The sequence below is a fragment of the Taurulus bubalis genome (assembly GCF_910589615.1).
Source record: "Taurulus bubalis genome assembly, chromosome: 14".
Lineage (NCBI taxonomy): Eukaryota > Metazoa > Chordata > Actinopteri > Perciformes > Cottidae > Taurulus > Taurulus bubalis.
The window spans coordinates 7319725-7343405 of record NC_136602.1 but is presented as its reverse complement, the minus strand read 5'-3'; the positions used below and the strand labels follow the sequence as shown (position 1 = coordinate 7343405).

Below are 23681 nucleotides of genomic sequence, written 5' to 3'. Positions count from 1 at the left end.
CATAACATGTGTAACAGGATTTAACATGTGATAAAGTGACAGAAATGCACAGGGTGGTATATTAAATGTAATATGTGAAATCCCAGATTCAGGCGCATGTGCTTTTCACACACATCCCATGAAATATATCATCTTTACATGTGCAGTGTAAGATTTCACATGTGAAAACATGCATTTCTTTTTGAGTCTGTAAAATACACTCAGATGCCACAAACAACATCTTCTAGTTTAAAAAAACTAAACATTTTAATATTGACGATGGCCAGATTTATTGCAGGACTATTAGACTAATTGTAGGTGTTATGCTATGTGGACCTAATGGTCAGGCATCTGTTTGTGTATATACACACTCAGAAGTTGTAATAGCACTGCTTCATCATTGTGCCAGCTGTTATCGTCTATTGAACATTGTGCAATCAAAGCCATTATTCTTATTGTATTTTAAACTCTTCCATGCTTGAATTCATTTATGTTGTGATCAATGTTGTCAGTTGCCCTGCTGTATAGTGTCTCTTGTAGGCAGTAACATAAACAAAAAATAGAGCTGTGTGCTGCAACTTTGGTGTTTCTGCCTTGAAACCCGAGATCGGGTTGGAGTGAAGGAAGAATAGCCATCCACCTCTTTTATCTTTAGGCAAGAGCAGCAGATGGGGCACCCACAGTGACAAATACCCGGCACTACCGCTCAACATGGCATCTACCAATCCTAGCTGCCCACAATGCCATGTTAAGAGCACAGTAATTGCCATCCTGTCAGATTTTGTTTGAGACTTCATCTAATCTAACGCTAAGGCTAGGGTTAGGGCTTGATGGGTGTTTTAAAATCAGGAACAATCAAGGTTTGTTTGAAATGTTTTGTGTGGTTAAGGTTTAGGCCTATAATTAAGTTTTAAAGACAAATCTTTAGGTGAGTTTTTTTTGGTCAACATTTGTTCTTTGAATGGGTTATTGATCAACTCTGTCAGCTTACAAACCATCTTGCTCTTCTTTTCTACCCATTTTACACCTCTCCTAGTCTAATCCCCTTTTTCGCCTTTGTTTTTTCTCTCTTTCTTCCCGTCTTCTTTTATCATTCTTGTCCTTTCTCTCCCATCCTCCCCGCTTCTTGCTTTATTCACTCGATATCTTAACGGACAAGAAAAAGAAAGAAAGACTCGCTACAGAGGTTTTATAGAAGCAGGAAATATAAATACACATTTCCTCCCCATTGACCGACAAGGCACTTCCATATTTAGCTGTGCTTACAATATCTCTTTCTCATCTGGCTACAATGCTCCTCGACTGATCACAATACGACCCAAACAATAGCATTATGGAGCCTGTAAAACATACACACAAACACACACTTGGGCACAAAAAACAATACACCATTGACCGGCTGCTTTGTTTCACAGAACAAATACATTGAGAGAATTGTAAGTGAAATCATAGCAAGTATGGATTGAACACACAGAAAGAGAGAGAGAGAGAGAGAGAGTGAGAGAGAGAGGGAGAGGGAGAGAGGGAGGGAGGGTTGAGAAAGACAACAATAATTTGTTCTGGGCTCAGCCAAATTGTCCCATACTACAGACACTCTGTGCCATTTCCGAAGGAAGCTGTTGGTCTTAGCCTTGTGCTAATGGCCACTGTTTGTCTTACATGCCCTGATTGTGTTACCAGTGTTACAATAGAAAGAGATAGTGGGTTGTGATATGGCTCAGTTGTACACAGTGAAATAGATGAGAAGATAAACGGGAGGAGAAGTTGTGAATAGACGACATTTTGATATATGCAGGCAATAGAATTCTCCCTTCCTAAGACGTTGTTGACCTCATTTCTATTGCAGAAACACTCACACACACACGCACACAGACACACACCATGGAGAGGAGACACTGTTGACCTTGAATACTCATGTTGAAAATCAATTGAAATGTTCCATTAAGGATGATTGATGCATGTCTACTTCAAGTGATGGGAGCAAATATTCCTCCACTTTAATGTTCAATAGTACTCAAATCACTCTCTCTTTCACTTTTTCCTCTTTATTTCTTCGTGTGTGTTCGTGCATGCGCTGACCTCTCCCCCAGTGGTGTGCTGGTGATGAGATTACTGTAAGCTGCTCTGCTCTTCACCTTGTCATCCCTATGCATAACACACTGATGCACAGGTGTCCAGCATGTGCTTATGCTTGTATATGTGCACCTGTATATAAATGTGTACTAACCTACATATTATAGTGTGTCTGGGACCTCTTTGGTTTTGGATCAGCTCTCCAAATATCAATCCATCTATCAATTTATCACGCATTCCTGCTCTCTCGCTCTCTGTCGTTGTCAATTGGATTTGCCTCAGCTCTTTGCAGGCTTTAAGACAAGGAGATCCTAATTGAATTGCTTTGCAACTCCACAAGCCAGTGTATTACTAGACAACTTGACATCAATCGCCCTGCCTTTGTGTGCGAGAGGGACAGTGTGAGTTTGTGAATCTGTGGTTAAAAGCTTTCCCATTGATCCTGCTAGAGGCTGCTGTGATCTGCTTCTGCAGGCTGGCGCTCTATCCCTAGAGATCATCTCTACTCACTCGTGCTGTCTCTATGTGGGTGTCTACTATGTTTTTTATAACAAAACAAAAAAACGCGTATCATTCACCACGGCACACTCCAAAAACCCTCAGTCAGAGTAAAGCAAAATCGGAGATTTCTTTCTAAACACGTGAGAAGATAATTGCTGAATACATGTAAAAAGACAATATAATATAGAATATAGAATTTTTAGACCGTTAAACTTTAGTGTTTGGGATTTATTTGGGGAGGCCTGGAGGGCCATGACTCGATGACGCACTGGAGCGGCCCTTAGCATAGCGCCTCCCTGTACATTAAATGAAAACTAGAGCACAGAGCATCTGTGGTTCTTTCTGCTCAATCAAGAGTTACACCACTTACTTACCACAGCCAACAGTTTGCCAGCTACACGGATCATGGCAGGCGGACGGTCAAAAAATCCATACAGATTTTTTACCAGCTGTCCTGCCCTGTCTGTTTGCCTGTGATTTGAGGTGAAGGATGAGTGCATGCTGCATGCGTGTTCTAGTTTAAATTGTGGTTGCGTAGTAGGATCTGATGTGGCAGTTAAAAAGGTGGATCAATTACGCCCCTGAAATGCCTCATTTCATTATCAGAATTTGATCAATTTGGTCCGAAACATGTGGAAAGCCTAGAAGAGTCGCGCAATTTAAGTATTTTATCCTCATTCAAGTTAGCGCCTGGAAGTTATCCTGCTCGACAGGCAGGAGTCTCTGGTGTGCATGCTTCCCGTATGTTGTCAACATGTATATACTGTACCTGCACTGGAAATCTTCAAATTCTGGTGGTTTTATTTTGAATGGAGGCCACTCAAGGCCCATTTGCAAGGATTGAGTAATTTTTAACAATGTATTTTTTATCTACTGTTTTCTACTGTATGCAAATAGAGATAACATTAATTTCATATGAGATAACCGAGCCTTAGTATACAGTTGAGGATGTTATGTGTGAGTCTTTGAAGAATCCTTGACCGACGGTGCGTCAGATGTTCGAGGGCTGGCCGAAAGAAACAGACAAGCTGGAAAGTTTGGGTCAACACAGGTATCTGCAAGGTGAGACTATTTCCTTAGCTCTTTATCTTTCCTAAAAAAAATGTTGTTAGATATCTAAATCTATTCATCAAGTCATGTCCAGTACAGTATTTGACCTCAGTGGCTGACATGGGGACTTCCTGTTGTGTTGTTTTGGACCAACACATCTGTATACTATACAATTGTACTGTACAAATCTCTTATATAAATTCTATGAATAAATAATAAATTAAAAGACAATAAAATCTGATTTGTATCTTGAAAAATTGTCAATTTTATATATATATATATATAAAAAAAAAAATGTTATGCCTTTCGTTTGGAACAACAAAAGATCAAGCTTATTCTGTAATATCTATTCTTCATGTAGAATGTGTCTGCGTACGAGTAAGTGTGTGTATTTGTGTACATTCATGCGCATCCGAGCAAAATGATTTCCTCTGATGGAGATCGAGAAACCATTGAGAGGACTTTCCACTTCCTGCACCCACACACACAAATTCCTAATATGCAAGGACGGGCTAAAACGTATTTAATTGTTGTCGCGGCCTCAAAAAAGGTATTTTATCATTGACTGACTGCTTTGCCCCCTACCTCCTCCCTCGTTCTCTCTCTCTCTTCGTTTCTCCCTCCTGAGCATATTTACATGAGTGGACAAGCGAGTGAGAAAGTAAAGGTATAATTAGGCTACATTACTTTGATTGTTTTCGTTTCAGATTATGCCTGCTGTCATTGCCGCGCCGCAAGAGAGGGCAAAGGACACGATGCGATTGGACAAGGGGAGGGAGAGGGAGGGGCATGTTGCGCGATGGTGTAAGCACATGCATGCGAATGAGTGTGCGCACATAGGGACCTCCTGCCGTGAATTGAGATTGTGTTTCTAGCAGGGCCTAATGTTTTGTTTAGTGGGTGTTAATAATGCCTAATTAATAATCCCCCACTCTGCCTAACAGTCTAAGAGAGAGAAGGAAAATGGTGTGGAAAAAGAGATGGAGGAGGATGCTGGCGATAGTACAGCACCACCCTTACACTATCTGGAACAATTACATTACATTTCATTTAGCTGACGCTTTTATCCAAAGGGACTTACATTTATACACTGTAGACACAGCAACGGGGAGCAATTCGGGGTTAAGTGTCTTGCTTTTATATCCAAAGAAAACCACTTTAGCCACTGGTAATCTACTACAAAAAGTAAACTTCAATACTGTTTAGCACTGAGCAGGAAATACCAAGTGGCAGATTGTCTTAGCCCCACGAGTGACCAGTAAATGAGAGGGACATTAATGAATTACAAACAACCATCTGGCCATTGAGACTGGTGGACACAAACAAACATGGCAACCCGTTCTGCCATCAATACGACGTAGAAACAGAGCAACACTTTCTGTGCAAGTTCAAGAATTTGACTCAATTCCCACCAAACTACTAAAATGTAATATGTATTGCGCAAATAACTGACGAAGAAGTAACAACACATGTCAGAACTTGAGGGATAAGAAAACAGAAGTTAAAAAATTTTTTGGGACGTTTTCTGTTTATTGGTTCTTCCAATTCTCAATTGTACATCCCATTTTATCTAACAATATACATAATTATTGGTTTATTTGATTGTGTTTATAGGGTTGTATATGTTGTTTAGTAATGTGCAAAGCAGTTGTTGTCTTATTGCATTCTTAACTATATTTATATTGTAAATCTGCTTTGACGATGAGATTAGAAAGAGGAGGAGAGAGGAAAGTGTGGATGTTGAATAGCAACACATGTGTGTGTGCGTGTGCGCGTGCGTGTGTGTGTGTGTGTTCACATGGTATAAATGTCAAGTGTCATGTCAGAAGCTCCTTCTCTTTACCTCACAGATGACATGTCGTCCCTCCCTGACACTTTCTCCAAGTCTCAACTGAAGCAGAAGAACAGTGGGTGTCAGGGAACGCAACGTGTTGAGAAGAGGGAAAAAGAAGCGGTCAAAGACAAACTGCTCTTTGCTCGCTGTGCAGTCTCATGAACACGGGCTTCCCTCAGTCTGCCAATACTAAACTTTGGTTTCTGTGTTGTGTGTGTGCTTACAGGGTGGTGAGGTGGGACTCTGAGTCCGACATTTCAGCACTAGAGGGTCACTTTGACATTGTCATGTGTGCAGACTGGTAGGTTCACATGCAAACACACGCGCACACACACACACACACACACACACACACACACACACACACACACACACACACACACACACACACACACACACACACACACATGTATCTTAGTGTGTGTGTTCATTGCATACATTTTCACTTTTGTGTGACAGTTCTTGCATGGCCCCCCACTAGGGCCTGGACCTTCCCCTGCCGTGTCCACGCACAGACACAGACACAGACAGACACACACACACACACACACATGCTCAGATGCCCGTCTGCCTCCATTTTACACCAAATTGCCTCGTTTTCATGCTTGGTGTCCCAGCAAATGGATGACTTAGGCAAATTGCAAATAATTGCGCATTGACAAGGAAGGAGACATAGTAAGATAAAGAAAGAGTTGAGGGCGGATGGAGGGAGGAGTAGAAATGGAGATGGAAATGGAGAGATAAGGCAACATAAACATAACAATTAGCCTATCGTTCATTGAAATGTAGATCTTGTGGCCAATTGAGAATAACATCTTTTTATCGCTCAATTGTACCGTGTGAGGTAAACTGCATCATGATTTGCAGTGTACCCTACACAGCGACATCCTTGGAAAAAAAAACATGAAAAATGGAAAGAATGATGATGTGAAAGCAATTAAGAGTTTGCATTGTTCTGTGATTCCCTACTTTTCTTTGTAGAAAATCAATCAAAGCCGATGGATTGTGATACCTTGACTTGTTTACACACACACACACACACACACACACACACACACACACACAGACACACACACACACACACACATATGCATACAGGTCTGTAATGGTAAATGAAAGGGTAAGTACACCTTGCTCATCACATTTACTGCATCCTGTTCCCAGTCGGTACACACCCGCCGTTTCTATTAGAGAGAAAAAAGTAAAATAATGGAGAAATGAGCACATCATCATTTGAAAGATATATATTGACAGGAATGTAGGATGTTAGCATTTAAAAAATGTAAATTAGTGGCATTTAAAGAAAGACCTAAGTAGTGCCAACCAACCGGGCTCGACCAATGCAAGTGCGAGTCAGTGCATCTTGGGGTCCTGCTGGGGGTACTCCAATGCTCATGTGGGCAGCGATGTAGAAACCTTTAGACGGGTGACACATGCAGCAGACCTTAAAATCAGCAGACAGATAGGTAGGCCAGAGGGTGTGCATGCGTGGGAGGAGTATACACAGATCATAAAGAGGGACTATGTGCGAGTGTTTTAGCAGAAGAGGAGAACTGCTGACCCTTCCTGATATTGTCGGACAATGAAAGCAACACTTTGAGGAACCTTTACCTACTTCCTGGTGGACCTCACTGAGGCAGTTAAAAAAAAAAAAATCTGCAGTGGTGAAGTACCAGGGATAGATCCACCATGAGTTGCTTAGCATTTACATCCATTTACCACCACGCCTGCACACACACGCACGCACACTCACACAATGAGAAGATGGACATGCTGTTGGTTGAAGAGAAAGTACTTGACTATTTTCCAGCTTCGCAAACACTGAACAAATGTAACTTGTGTACTGTGTGTGTGTATCTATCTGCACAAGTGTGTGCATGTGTGCTAAGTGCAGCATTAGCAAACACCGTTATCATTATTGTAATGTCACGGTCATTACAGGTAATAGTCAGGTACAGCACCCAGAGAGAGAAAGAGAGCCGGCAGCTAATAGAGGATATTTTACAGCGGACTAGTGTGTCTGCGACAGACAGAAGCAGAACAGAGTAAATTGCATGTGAATTTTTTTATATTGCAAGTTCTTCTCAGCAGATGCATGCTTTAGTCTCGGGTCTGTGCGGTGGGTGTGCCGCGAGACGCTTTTTCTCTGCGGTGCCGTCTTCTCTGCGCGTGTACGTGAGTGACTGACAGCGTGATAATTGCAGTGGTGGTGGTTGAAGAGTGATGGCTGACCGATTACCGCACGCATCGTGGCGATGATCACCTGCGAAAAGGTCAACAACGCGGCTTCCACTCCGATTAATTATAGCTTCCACCGGTAGCAGCTGAACCACCGCTGAGAAGCGAGGGGAGCAGAAGAGAAGAAAAGGGGGCAAGGAAAAGGAGAAGAGTTTGGTGGAACATTGTGTCAGCAGTCCATTACGGACTAACTTCTTTGAATATCCTGCTTATCCTTGAAGAGTATTATGCAAAAGAGGAACTGTTGAGTCTTGAGTGGTACATATTTAATTGTACTCTTGAAATACACTTCTTGTTCCTCCTGCTCTCTTCCTTTACCTTTGTAAATAGAGATTAAGACACATTAACCCACAGAAAGTAGTGGTGGAGTGCACAATGGAGCTGTGAAGGATGCTAGAAAGAAGATGGGTAAAAGAAACAAGTTGACGATCAAAAGAATGCGGCTAAAAGAAAAATCAAAGAAGTGCAAAACCAGTGAAGCTTGTTGTTTTTCCACTTGGAAGTTTAACCTCCACTGTGCACAGCCTAAGGGCTGTTGTCACATTCAACTGCTGAGCGAGAAAAGTTTCAATCTCAGTTGCATGATCCAGTCTTCAACTTTAATTTGTGGAAACTTGAAACCTGAAACCTCCAGTACACACACCCTGCACATTTAGGGGAATCCTTGTGTTCAGCAGTGAAACCCTTGAAGCAACTATCTTGGCATATTCCTTGACTCTAGATTTTAGAACAGGGGCGTCAAACTCATTTTAGTTAAGGGGCCGGGCCAGTAAAATCACAGCACAATAACGCATACATAACCACAATATTTCTCTATGTTTAAATCATTGGTGAAGGTTTTTGGATGATAAACCCTATTTTAAAGGTATTTCTTCAATAAACTAGAAAAATAAAGACCAACAATTCAGACATCAGCCCACTGTTTACCTGCCTGGGCTCTCCTCTGCAGATTCCCTCGCAATATTTTTAGTAATGTCAGTGCTGCAATCAATTGTGACTGTGGCTCAATGGTTAGCATGCCTGTCTTACAATCAGAGGATTAGTGGTTTGAGTCCTGGCTCAGGTAATTATCCCGCGGGCCGGACTGGACCTCCTGGTGGGCCGTATGTTTGACACCCCTGTTCTAGAATATTAAATGAGGGTAGAATTTGATGAATTTTCAACGAGTAAATTGAGGAGTCATGACAGTCGAAATCTAAGCGATTCAGAGAGAGAAAGACAAACAGTTGTGTGTGTGTGTGTGTGTGTGTGTGTGTGTGTGTGTGAGAGAGAGAGACTTAGGCAGAGGGAGGGATTCCTGCAGTGTGCATGTGTGTGGCAGAGGATCCTTGGCTGAGATGTTGGCATGTCTGCTTTCTCCAAAAGCTGTCCATGTGTGGGCTCTGAGATAAAGCCCTGTTTATGTGTGTGTTAGTTTGTGCGTGTGTGCATTTGATCTATTTTTGCACTGTATCTATGCAATTTGCATAAATCCACACGTGCACTTTTGATGGACACCTTTTTTGTGTTTCATTTAAGAGCCGACTGTCAGTTAGCTGGATGGAACAGTTCTCCTCAGACAAACACATCACTGCGGACATCTTCATGTGATGACATGGCACAATAGGCCTTGGATGGTCACAAATATGTAATGGCAGTCTGTTGCATGTGTGGTGACAATGAGACAATCAATAAAGCGAGCGGGTGCTGCTTGCAGGTCATGATCAAGAAACATTTCATTATGTTTAATTTATTATGCAAAAGCATCCTCACCCTCGTTTGGGCTTTTTCTTTACTTTCATCTGCATGATTGATATATGAATATATTGAATATGTCAATTCTGGAAGATCTTTAGCCAAGGTTAAGGCTTCATGAGATTCTTGAAGTCAATATCACATTGCTGATACAAATTAAGTCAATATTGTACTGTCAAACTAATTATTACAAGTAATTTAAATTATTATAATTTTGATTAAGGCATGATTTATTGCATTTCTTGTTTTTTTCTCCCTCTAAGAACCATAATTGTCTTTCATCTGTTTCCATTATATGAGTTTCCTCAGAATTAACTTCTTTTTTCATTTTATTTTACTAATGTAGGCATCTTTTATAGCAGCACTTTGTTTGGTTTTTAATTTTCTGACACTAAACTTGTTGTACATACCAAATTAAGATGATTAGAATATTTGCCTGAGGTCGAGAGAAAAATGTTACCCAGACTAAAGTAATGATATATATATATATATATATATATATATATATATATATATATATATATATATATATATATATATATTGACCTTGTGTCATCAGGCCTTACTTGTGTCAGTGCTACATTTGTTTTATTCATCTGTTTCAGATCTCATTCAGGTTGTAACTTCAATTCTGGTGTTGAACAGTAATACATATTTAGAATTCATATCATTTTTTGCCCACAAAAATACTCGGTATCGTATGTTAATTGTTTTTAGATTCAGTTTCAGTTAATATGAGTAAAAACAAGAGGTGTCTAGCCTGTTTACCACTTCAACAAAGTTGTCCTTTAAGCCACACTTAATGTCTTTGCCAAGAAAAGTGTAAGTCGCTTTCTAAGAGTGACCTTCAACTACACACACACATCCTTGTGTACTGCTTAATAGGATGAATAAGTGAAACCAGCGTTGAGATGCATGATAGTTTTGGTGTTAACTGAGTTTTTAAGAGGATATAGGTTAATACACTGCATTGTTTGTGTGTGTTGCTCTGTTTCTTTTTGTTTACACTGTCATAAGGTTGATACTCCAATCTTAATTGTTTTATTCTTGTTTTCCCACATGACATAACAAGTAGTACGAGTTTCCAGGATGGACTGGGATTAAATAATCTCAACAAAATTTCCAAAAAAATGTAATCATACTGAAAGGGCTACTACTTACTGACTAATAGCGGCAAGTTTGTCATTTCAAATTTGGACATTTAGGAGGAATTTTGGGATAAAAAAAACGTGCATATTATCCATTGAATTTCCACTTAAAGAATGCTTAATAGATGATGTCATATGTTTCCATGGACTTACCCTCACCTCTTGTCGACATCCTGTATGTTCACATATGTGTGCAAGCATACAAATGTAGCAGCAACGCCCTTACACACACACACACACACACACACACACACACACACACACACACACACACACACACACACACACACACACACACACACGGCCGTTGTGTTACCTTTGACCTTCAGGAAATTTTGACTGGAGTCTGCAGGGCTGTCCTGGGTGGGGGTCGGGTCAGTGTGAGACAATAGGTCTCTGACAGTCTGGGGGCTTCAGAAGCGACTTTAAAGGGGAACGCAACTCAATTTGAGATTATTGCACTGGCGTTTTTTACCTATGACCACCAACCAAAAGTTGTAATACACTAAGAGACATTACTCTGAGTGGCAAATTATATAATATCACTTTGCTTTGTCTCCATTTTATTATATGTTTAAAGTGAAGAGAGGCCAGAAAAGTTAATTTAAGTGATTTTTGCACCATTTGTCAGCTGTAAAAGAAGTCAAAGGCAATCAATGCTACCACTTGGAACTAACAGAACCCTAACATATCCACAAATGCAGAATTATTGAAATGATTCAGTGTAGAACTAATATAAAAACAAAAAAAATATGTCACAGAGGTCTTAAATTGAAAGTAGAAAGGTGCATTCAGTCTGTCAGGTGTGTCTGCAACGACCACTACTGTATTGTGTGATTTAAATGAAAACGACGCAAAACCCTGTCTAGACCGTATGTGTATCAGACGCGTTTTTTATTCACACATCTCGCAAAACAAATACACTCATTTTGATGAATGCAGACATCTACAATTGCTCATATTCCACTGTTTATTGTCTTGATGGATACATTTTACAAATGTGTTTGTATTTGGTATTCGTACCATTTTTTCCATATTCCATAGCATTTTTTTTGCCCTGTTTTTGTTCATATTACGAATTGTTGCCACTGTAATACTAATCTTAAACTTTAGATTGTTTTCTGAATGACTGGCTGTACATGACTTAAAGGGTATTTTTTATTATGATTACTTCATCTTTATTTGTCATGTCACAATGTTGTAGTGGCAGTAGTTGTAGATGTCTTGAAAGGAAAACCTTTTCAGCAATGATTGTGGCTTTTTTTTTTGCCCTCTTAATGACATGATGTCCTTCCCCTGCCCTCTCTGTGTGTGTGTGTGTGTGTGTGTGTGTGTGTGTGTGTGTGTGTGTGTGTGTGTGTGTGTGTGTGTGTGTGTGTGTGTGTGTGTGTGTGTGTGCGTTTCAGCTGTTGCCTCCACCCAACTTAGCTCACTTCCTATTTTTCTCACCACTCACTTTTCCCGTCAACTCATATCGGTGGCAAAATAAACCAAACACAAACCTCTCACCTTTCAAGTCAAATAAACTTTGCACCTCTGTCTCACCTCGGAAGAAAAACAAACTCCACACAGGCGGACTCACATCCTGGTTTGGGTGAGAGCTTGTGTTGGTAAGTCCTGTCTTTTGTGTAGATGTAGGCAGAGATGCAGAGAGGAGGTTCTATGACGTGCACCTCTCATTCCTCACTGGGATCAGAGGATTTTCGTGTGAGGACAGGTCAGAGGCTGTGATGGAAAGTTACGTCCAGATTGTCACTCCGCTGACCAGTTGGACGGATGTGAGGGATTATGTCAAATCTGCACTGTATTGTTCCATTTTAGTCAAATTACTCCACTCTCATCTGTGATAATAGGTACACACAAACACACACTGCTCTACTTACTTGCATAATGGATTGGAATCTGTCTTTGTGGAAATAGAGACAGGTGTTACTTTGTTTAGAATGATTGGAGTCGTGTGTGTGTGTGTGTGTGTGTGTGTGTGTGTGTGTGTGTGTGTGTGTGTGCATGTATGTGCGTGCGTGTGTGTGCTACAATATTTATATCAGGGTTTTAAACATGTTACAAGGAGCAGATTATCATGGCCTCCCCAACACAACCTTTTTTTTTGTCAGTATATAACTCACATTTCTCTTCTGTCCACTGAAATTCTCAGAAATGTTTGTTGTCCTAAAATTAATCTTTGGTGGTGCTAATCATTTTGTTTGTGAAGTTGCACATATTGTGAAAAAAAACACACAAGCACGAGTGCTCTAATTCACATGTGCACAGTCTCTCCCATAGACACATGCTTGTTACAGTACACTTGTGTTTAGTGTACAATGGAGCCAGTTAATTACTCATTCATTTCTGATTTACTTTTCCTTTGTGTGTTGTTTTTCTACTCATATCTTGCTATAAACTTCAGAGTGCACACTGCAGGTATTAATTCCACAAATTCAAGGTGATTTTGGCGCTACTTTGAAGTGCCCCATAATAGTGTGTATGTCTGCGCGCGCACGTGTGTGTTTACTGGAGGCGATGGTATCTGTGCCGCTGGATTTTCTGATGTTCTGCACTCCTCTCAATGCCTCGAATACAGACTGAGGTGAATACACACGGAAACTCAAACGTAAACAAAAAGGAAGAGCATCTTACTCATGCAAATTGTTTTTCCCCTTCTTCCTGTTGGAGGATTTATTTGTGGACAAAAGAAAATAAATAGCCTGCTGCTTTATCTTGAGCTGCTATCATAGGAATCCATTCTAACCCGTCTCTCCTTCTTCCTCCCAGTTTGTTTCTCGACCAGTACAGAGCCAGCCTGGTTGATGCTATAAGGAGATTACTGCGACCCAACGTAAGTGTGTGTGTGTGTGTGTGTGTGTGTGTGTGTGTGTGTGTGTGTGTGTGTGTGTGTGTGTGTGTGTGTGTGTACTATACATATATGCTTATCCCTTTCCTCTAAATCACCACCCCACTCTTCTCAATCATAACCCTAAACACATTAATAGTCTGACAGGATTAATATCATGTAATGCTTTAATGCTTATTATGAGCAACTTGAATGCATCGCTCTGATCTCCGTCTCTCTCTCCCCTGCCTTCCCTTAATCATAAATCTGAGGCAACTTCTCCCTTTTGGCCTCACGATAAGACCCCACGCTGTGACAGCCAAAGCACATGGGGGAAAGAAAGCAAAAGGCTGGAAGAGATCGGGTTGAGGTTTCTATTCATCTGAGGGAGGAGGGGGAGCGTTTCAAGTACAGAGGCCAGAATATCTGTTTATGAAAAAGAGGTGAAAACAGGACTGGAGGGAAGGAGATAGGAGGAAGAAGAAAGAGGAGGAGAAGAGGACACAGGAAGGGATGATGAAGGAGAGGAGGAGGGAGAGGAATGGAAAAGGTGTGAGTAAGGACAGTGAGGAGAGATGCGAAATGAGAGAAATGGGGGAAGATACATTTCTCTTCGTTAAGAATCTCAACATTGACTTTCTTCTTGTTTTTTTTTTGGATGGTGAAACAGAAACATGCAGGTTATAATGTGGTTTGCAGATCAGCAGCAAGTCATTAAAGTGTCAGTTCACTCAAATTATAAACAATGACACTAAAATCAAAATTAAACAGCAACCAGAAAACAGACCGCGCTTTGAACTGTTTTCATTAGGAGCTCAGCGACAGATAATAAAACCGTCCACTTGGTTTGATACCACATTCCGTAAGTGAGAAAATGTCTTTACAAAAAAAGGTTAACTAACCCTTTAAAATACAGTTTTTGTGTTCCATTTTTTTTACAAGCGACAGAGGTAACTAGAAAGACAAAAGGATTATATGATTAATATTATGTTCGGGTTGTTGCCAGCGGTGACACGCGTTCCCTCAGATGACATTTCCCACTGTGACATCTGCAGTACAACCTACAACGTGAATATGTGTCTCGGTTGCAGTTGAATGCAGAAGCTGCTGTTGTCGAATGACAGACATGACATCTGGCCATTGTTGTACATCTGTGTGTTAAGTCTCTCTTCATGTCTCTCTCTCTTTAATCCAGTGGAGATAATTCAGGGGCTAATATGATTTGAGTGTCGGCCATCAGACTGCTGCTGCCACAACCAGCTTTGCCAAATATTTAATAATTTGCTAAGCTGATTAAGCAATTAACAAAGCAATTAATTCTCCTATCTAATGGCACTAATTTGTTGTTTCTGACAAAGGTGGTCCATCCGGTGGGCTGGATCCCCTTAATCAGCTGATTAGCGCTGGGAGGAGTTGTTTGTTTGATTTTTGCTGTGTGTACAGACAGAGGGAGGTGTGGGGGATGCAACTGGATATACAGATGAAAAATCATCTGTCGAGCGTGATCCCGTATGTGTGTGTTTGCATGACCATGCCTCTTTGGTCCATTTATTTAAAACAATAATAACACGATCAACATGAAATACAACTGAAAGCTGAAGGATTTCAAAGAAACTTTGAACCTGTTGGTAATCCTCTTAGTATTTGTCTGTGATGAATGTGCACATACAAACCGTCTCTCTATCTTTTTCACGCACACACAGACACAAACACTTGTACACCTCGCATGAGTCAGACCGACACGTGTGTGTTCATATTTCCAGGGTTGGTTGCGTTAGTGGAGCTTTGTTAATATTGACCTACAAATCAAAGAAAAGAGAGACACACAGGCAACTAACTGTGTGTGTTTGTGAAGCTAAACAACACGTGTTATGAGAAATGAGTTGTGAAGTACTCTATGCCACGATGTTCACCATCCAACTCCAGAAAGTACTCACCATCCTCTCGTCCTCTATCCAGGGCATGGCGTTGGTGTTCGCTCCACTGCGAGGTGAAACTCTGAGACTGTTTTGTCAACTGGCCCAGCAGGCCGGACTCTGTGCCTCTCAACACCAGCAGTATGATGCTCAGGTCTGGGATGTTCACTTAAAGGTAAGACGCCAGCTCAAGTCAGCATGACACCAAAGCACTGTATCCAAATTTAAAAAAAAAGTACTTTTGAGAGTCATAATCAAAACTGATGCTGTCAAAGGCTCATATAATTACTGACTGACTGATTATTGACTATATATATATATATATATATATATATATATATATATATATATATATATATATATATATATATATATATATATATATATATATATATATGTATGTATGTATGTATGTATGTATGTGTATATACATATATATATATGTATATATATATATATATATATATATATATATATATATATATATATATATATATATATATATTATAATAACACCACACCAGCATGCATGATCTGTGCAACTGTTTGTGCTTCAATAGTTTTTAAGAATGTCTTAAAGTTTCCTGTATTGACTCTCAGCCAAACAACAGTTTCTGTGATGACTTCATGTCTCGCACCTGAGTATCTTCTTGCCTCATGTTTTAACAAAGGCAGCAGTTGTAAGAAAATGGTTGGTGTAAATTAAAGGATGGATTCCAAGTCAAGGGAACAACAGGGAATCCTCAGCAGTCCTCATTCTATGCTAAAATGTAATTATTCATGGTGGTTAATTGACACGGATGAACCCTCTTATTTGCTTCTTATATATTGCTTTGGAGCCGGAGCGGAGCCACCCACTTTGAGCTTCACGACAGTTGTACAGACACCTATGGGTGACCGCACGAGGACTGCGTCCTTATTTTATACAGTCTATGGTATTAGCCGGTGGTTTGATGCTTTGGGACACTTTGTGAGACACACCGAAGCTAAAACAAGCGGCCTTAACTTGGCACAGTGAGGAAGACGGAGGGAGAGAGAGGGAAGGAGAGAGAAGGACATTGACAAAGAGAAGTGACAGAAAGCACACAAGTAGGCAGTGTTTAAAGAAGTGGAGTCCAGCTGTTAACTCCATTACATACACAGCTACAGAAGAACAGGACAGCAAGGAGTGGGCTAAATTGGTGCACAGACGCTCACCTACACTGGTGGGACAATTGGACAGACCGGCCATTAAAGTGCCTGTTAAAGTGGCTGGAGCCTCAGCAGAGAAAAACCTCACTCCTCTCCTTCTCTCTCTTGACTATTAGCCCTCCACTAGATTTTAACATCACAATTGCTCACACATGTTATACCTAAGGGACTCTGGACCCTTTCAGACCACATTTAGGGTGAGCACACAGTTACAGGTTGAAGACAGGTTTAAGGCAGGCTGAGGTCAACTCACAATCGACCCCATGCTGCAGTGAGAGGGTCGGGGGTATCTGCTGGCATATGACGCGACCATAATCAAGTCCATATCAAACACGTACCAGTAGGCCTTTCTGATCGTGGTATTCTGGACAGTCTGTCACCAGTTTGTGCAAACCCTGTGCCTTAAGAAGTTAAGATGTTAATGTATAACTCATTTAAATTAGCAAAGACATTTAGTTGAAAAAGTAAAGCCAAACAGGTTACATTTCTCTCGACATGAAAAGGAAATGTTTTGCTTATGTTTAGGCCAATGGAAGCATTCAGTTTAGGTCTGGCAAAGATAGTGGTTTTGGTTATACATTTTGTTTTAATCCACCATGACTTGAAACACAATGAGATTCAATTACGCATTAAGTAATTAACCAAAGCCACCATCTTTCCCTGTCCTTAAACCAGTACTGTAACTTGTGTGTACAGTACAATACCATCAGATTTCCTGGACTGGTAAAGAATGTGCCAGTGAATTTAATGGAATAAGTATTATATGAATATATATATTTTTTCTGATTTATATATATTTTTATTTTAAAATAACCCTGATTAAATGAGGACAAGTTAAAAATGTAAATATTCAGTTTAGTTTCCCCTCCAGGTTAAAACAAATGCACAAACAGTTGCTTTACAAATATTTCAGACAAGAGGGGGAAATATATGTAGAGAATCTCTCTAAACTGAAAAAACACAAACACCTGGAAACCACATTACATTTAAGAGTAATGGCTTCAGATGAAATGTCTTATAGTCGATGGTTTTGGCCTCAGGTGAAGTGGAAACCGCACAAGAAGTTGTTTCAGTAAAGGACACTAAATTCTTGAAAACAATAAGAACTGACTCCGATGGAAGGAAGAAAGGGGTAACAGAGAAACAAAGAAGGTAAAAGGGACAAAAGAAAGAAGTAGCGTCCGTGGGATTAAAGTGGATGCTGCCATTGCCTGAAATGTAAAAGAAACACAACTTTGTTTGAAAAAGCTACGGAGAGAATTGATTTGGCTTCAAGGCCACAGAATACCGCTATTGAATAATTCTAGTGGTTCAGCACCTCAACCGCTTGGGAAAATTGCCGCTCAGATCAGTTTTAGTGGTGAGAGTTGCTTAACAAAAGAATGTGACCAGTGAAATTCATAATAAAAATGGTGTGAGATGTAAAAATTATAAAATGAAACACTGTGAAATTATGCTAGTGTTTCTTTCTTTTCTTCGGCATGCAAAGGGAATGTCAGACCATTAGGCTCACACTGAAATGCACACTTCCATCTGCCTGACACAAACAGCACACACACACACACACACACGCACACGCACACGCACACGCACACACACACACACACACACACACACAGTGGGGTCAGGTGCTGCGTGTGGATATGAGGACAAGTTGAAGTGCCCCCCTCACATCAGAAGGTGATTAAGTCTCCTCTGCTTATCTTCTGATGAACACTCTGAACAACCCCTGTGTGGCTTTCTGTGTGTGTGCTTGTATGTGCCTGACTGACCATTCTACACACACACACACACACACACACACGCGCACATACACACACACACACACACACACACACACACACACACACACACACACACACACACACACACAGCTAAGAAACAAGCTATATCACAGACCAGACATCACTCAGACAGCATATTGGCTAGACATTACACACAAACACACACCACATGATGATATCACAGTGAAACATACACTACCAATGGACACACACACACACACACACACACACACACACACACACACACACACACACACACACACACACACACACACACACACACACAGCCAAATTAGCAGCTGCTACTCATTTGCACTACAGATTAGCTTTCTTCAACTATATTTACTTTCAGTTGGTGGACCAGAACACAAGAAAAAAGCGTATCAGAACCGGCAGTGGAACACACACTAAGGATTTTCTCTCACAATAGCTTAAAAAAAGAAATCAAAGAAGTCTCCATCAAAATCAGGTGTAGTACTTTTGAGGAAGTACATGATACTGAAAAGTTAACTTTTTTAAAACTGACAATTAAGATGTGAAAATATGTAATATAATTCATAAGCAAATACTATCTTTATATAACACACAATTCACTTTTAGTCTTTGCCTCAGTCACTGGGTAAAATGTATCTAATGTGTTATGTTAATGAGAAAATTGTCAAAATGAATTGAGCTTGCACATCTTTCATTTTGAACTTGTAAAATAGTGAACCGATTCTGATTCCGCTTTACATAACTTTAACAAACAACTAAATATGTAATAATTAATCATTTAATTAGAAGCACAGATTATAGGCCACTGCATAGTGTAGTTCAAATATTTGTGATATGTTACAGATATGGTTGTTACAGATATTAATTAATATCAAGATATCGATGTTGTTGAATAAATAAACTGTGTTCTGATGTTAAAGGTTCTCCACACGGTTCTCTTCCGTCAGTCGGAGCGACGTTATCTCCTGTAACCGGCGTAAATTAGCACTTACATCCGACAAAACCCTCGTGTTGTTGGTTTTCTAGTGCATATTGAATCATTAGCATGGACAACGTATTTATCTGATGCAACTGAGAAGCAGCAAAATGATAATACCGAGTTCCGGCTCAAGCTTCCGTTCCACTGCAATAAAAATCCAAACTTCTTTAAATATTCACACAGCCGTGCAACAATATCCTGTAACTGGTTGAGTTTCTAAATGAGTCCGAGTTTATTTCTTTTTATGGGCTTTAATCACAAGCTCCTGCAGTGGCTGTGCGTATCCCTGTATTCCTCGCTGTGCTAGATTTAAGTCACATTTGATTTAGTTTGGAATATGCTGCCTATCTTAATGTTTGCTTTGTGCGGGTTTGTGTGGAGAAAGAGAGCGAGAGAGAGAGAGCAGGGAGTGTTTTTAGCAGTTCTTTACAAACCGTCTCTAGACCCCCAGCTCACTACTCTCCAAACATAGACACACTTTCACCCTGTGACACAAACACACTCGAAGGACTACAGACAGCAGGCAGGCCCGATGTGCAGCGGTAATGTGTGTGTGTGTGTGTGTGTGTGTGTGTGTGTGTGTGTGTGTGTGTGTGTGTGTGTGTGTGTGTACGTGTGTACGTGTGTACGTGTGTGTGTGAGGCGTGTGCTGGGACGGGCAGACAGGGCTAGCGCGTTATCCTCTTATCCCCACTGTTGTGGAATAGAGAGGCAAGCAGCTGGAGGGACTGCAAGCAGCCTGATAATGCCAGCGCTATTTTCTAACCCGCCATCTTAATCTTGTTACTCAAATGGTTGTGAAGAGAGAGTCATGAATTTTAATTTCTCTCAAACACACACACACACACACACACACACACACACACATACACACACACACGTGTGTACCTCCCCCGTCTCTCTCACATGCATAAATAGTATCCCCACTGTGTCCATGCACTCACACTCATTTCCCTGCCTCTTTCGTTCTGTTTCCCTCTTTTATTCTTTTCCTCTCTTCCCCCTCAGCTGCCCGGCCACCTCCTTCCTCCCTCCCCCCTATATCTTCCTTCACCCTTCTCCACTCTCCCACCCTCTGCTCCCCTCTATCTTCCCATTTCCTACATCACGACCCACTTCTCTATTTATTCAAGCCTGTCCTTCTATCCCTTCTTCTACTCGTCTCTCCATCCACCCAATCCCTCATTCTCTGTTTCCTAATCCTGCAGAGAGAGAGACCCCAGACATCCGGTTCATCCATCCCTCCCTTGTCTCAAAGCTCCCTCCTCTCTCTATTTCCAGCGTGTTCACTTTCTCTCCGGTCTATACAAGCAGGGCAAGAATAATCGGAAGAAGAAAAAAAAGAAGTGGGCAGAGAAATAGAGAGGCAAAATGAGAGCACGAGAGAGGGAGACAGAAGCTGGGGCGAAAGTGGCAATACAATAAATGACCTAGGAAAGGGAAAAAAAAGAAGAGAAAAGGTTGGTGGGGTGGGGGGTCGCGTTGAGAGCCGATTTAGCCAGCCACCCATGAAGCTGATTAGGCAGCCTGCGATCAGGAGGAACAGCTTTGCTTGTTAAACTTTTCACCTCTGCAAGCTCTTAGCCCTCACCGTGTTAAGGCCCCCACCCTCCCGCTCCAACCCTCCATCTATCGCTTCCTTGCTCCTTCCGCCTGGTAGAATTTGAATGTGAATGCTGGCTGTGGTCCCCTTACCGGGCTTAGCACAGGGGGCAGGCAGCTGCCCCTCCACGCCCAACCACCCCTGGGTTGTCTGCTCTCTCTCTTTCTCTCTCTGGGGGTCAGAGGTTCAACCATCGGCCGGTGCCTGGAGGGACGGCCACAGGAAGATAACGCACATGAAGGGTACTGGGCGGTGGGGAGGGGGGGCGGTGTAAGGCAGACGCGAGCAGTTTGTTCATATTCAGCAGGAAAGGGGAGAAATTTGAAAAAGGCGAAATGGGGAGAGGCGCTGTATCGGTGAAGGCGTCTCACTGGGAGGACTGGTTGTATGTGTGGGAGCAACTTAAATCACACTAGTGTTGTGACATTGTGGATTCTTTTTTTTAAGAAATGTTCAGGACCACCACTTTTTCTGGTTTTACACCTTCATACTTCCATCAGATACGTGTACATTTATATGGATAATGGATCAATAATTAAGTAATGTTAATAAAAGGTCTACCTGTAATGTGTAGAGTGAGCCTCAACTTTTTCATGGGATAACATTCTTTTTTATTTTGTACGTTATTGTTATTTAGCTATTTATTTTGTTTTAATTATTTATATTAAACAATGTAATATATATGTCATATTTAAAAAATGTAGATACCCTTTAAAGCACTTCGATCAACACCTGTTCTTTTCAAATGTGCTCTGTAAATGAGACTTGACTTAACTTTTTGCCGTTGTCTATGTTGGCGCCCCTGCTGTGGGAATGCAGTGGTCTCATTGAAATGAATAGGGGATTGCGTTTAATCATGCAGTGCTAATGTCAGCCTGAACACTTCCTAACAACTACCCAAAGTCCATAGCCCTGTTCCCCTCTTGAACTTCCCCATCACTGCACACTACCTGCAGACACACACTACACTGCAGATTACATGCATTTATAACTGTGTTTTAACTGTCTTTTCAACGTATTATGTGTCTAATACGGCTGAATAAAGCAAGACCTCTCCAGGGATTGTAGTTTCACTAAGGTCAACCTCTGAGTTGAAGAAAATAAAACTATATACAGTCACTTTAATTGAGGATTAATATTTATAAAGAGCAATATTGACACAACAAGTGCCTATTTGTTGGGAAACAAACACAAAGTCAGCATTTGAGTTGATGTAAGTAGGTTTGAGTTGGCTGGACTGTCACTTGCATATTACTTACATGCTGCTGACGGGAGTGAATTTGGGGTCAGTTTGAGTTTCTGTTTGTTGTGAAAGAAAAAGCTTTTCACACAGTTCTGCCCTATCCTGGTCTCACTACACACAGACAATCACACACACTCACATGAGCAGACCCACTAAACTCACTTTCATAAGTCTCTGATCATTTGGCCAGACGCTGAGCGAGCTAATTAGCAGGTGCACATGCCCAAACTGCCAAGTCTGCTTAAAAGGGCACACGGGCATCCCACAAAACTGTGTGTGTGTGTGTGTGTGTGTGTGTGTGTGTGTGTGTGTGTGTGTGTGTGTGTGCAGGAGTATGCACACTTGAGCTGGAACCATTAGTTGATTAATTGATTTACAGAAAATGAATCAGCAATTTAATAAGGCAAGGCATATAAACTATGAACGGCTGTTAAGAGTTCTGCAGTGGTAATATTTAATTTCAATGGTTAGAGTTGTTTATTTTCTGTCGTGTTTCCGCTTCAGTGTTTTTTCAGCTGATGAGCAGCACATTCTATTCAATATTATCCAGTTATGAGCTTTACAGCATAATGTTATCACTAATTATCGTGACCTGATCTTTCAGGTGCCAAGCATGATTATGATTGACAGGCTTTTCAAATGAAAGGTTCACAGAGGAGAATAAGGAAATTAGAGAAATTAGATAGAATTAAAGTAATACATTTATAGCTTCCATAACCATGACAGCGAACAGCTGGTTATGGAAAGGTGGCAGGAGTTGAGGGGGTTACATATGCAACCAATTACTCAAACAGCCGATGATGTGCAATCCATGGGCAACCAGGACACTCTGAAGTATTATAAGTGTTAATGAAATTAGAGAAAAATATTTTTCCAAACTGAAATATTGGATATATATTTTCTGTAGATGTTATGGGCCTAGCTAATGCTCTTCATGTTGTGTGTTTCTCAGATGCTGACGGAGGGAAAAGATGCATACGATGAGAACATCCACTACCCTCTCCTCATCACCCTGACCAAAGGACCTCAACCTGTCAGCCACACTCTGTAAACCCAAACAAGTGAGCCCCCAGCTCTACACGCTACCACTCCACATACCTTTGGCTATTTGAGCTGGAATGATGCTACAGAGTCATGTCATCAAGTCATCCAAGTGAAGAGGAAGCAATACATTGACAGAGCTGTTTCCCAATACAGTAGGGTTTCGTTGGTCCCAATATCATAGAGAGCAAAAATAATTGTGGTCACATTTGAGGCATTTTTCATATAGATACATTGACCACCGAAAGGATTTATTATCAGATGATGCATGGCTTGGAAAAACAATCTGAGCATGCATGTTTTTCAGTTTGAAGTGTTGAAGAACAAGCTCATGTCCAAAGCAGTGGATGACACGTTGACTGTGGCTTAGGAGGAAGAAAAAGGAGAGGCGGATATATTCCATCCTAGTTAGTTTTAACCATCCGCCATATGCCAAATAACTACGGCCCTACTCCACAATAGTCACTCGGCCAGTCAGCCCTTAAATCAGTTTGCCTCCTCCCTGCAGTTAATCAGCCATCCAAGAAAGTACCAATCCAAGAA

At 41.0% G+C, this 23681-nt stretch overlaps 1 protein-coding gene across 1 annotated transcript in view; it reads left to right on the top strand.

Moving 5' to 3' along the window:
* camkmt (calmodulin-lysine N-methyltransferase) overlaps nt 1-23148 on the top strand; it is a gene marked incomplete at both ends in the record, with an annotated part of 92431 nt that extends 69283 nt beyond the window's left edge. Inside the window, 5 exons of the mRNA XM_079229469.1 lie at nt 3549-3615; nt 5664-5738; nt 13330-13393; nt 15347-15478; nt 23050-23148. Coding sequence (XP_079085595.1) covers nt 3549-3615; nt 5664-5738; nt 13330-13393; nt 15347-15478; nt 23050-23148 — 437 coding nt within the window. The remainder of the gene's footprint in view (nt 1-3548; nt 3616-5663; nt 5739-13329; nt 13394-15346; nt 15479-23049) is intronic.
* Nucleotides 23149-23681: the final 533 nt, after the last annotated feature.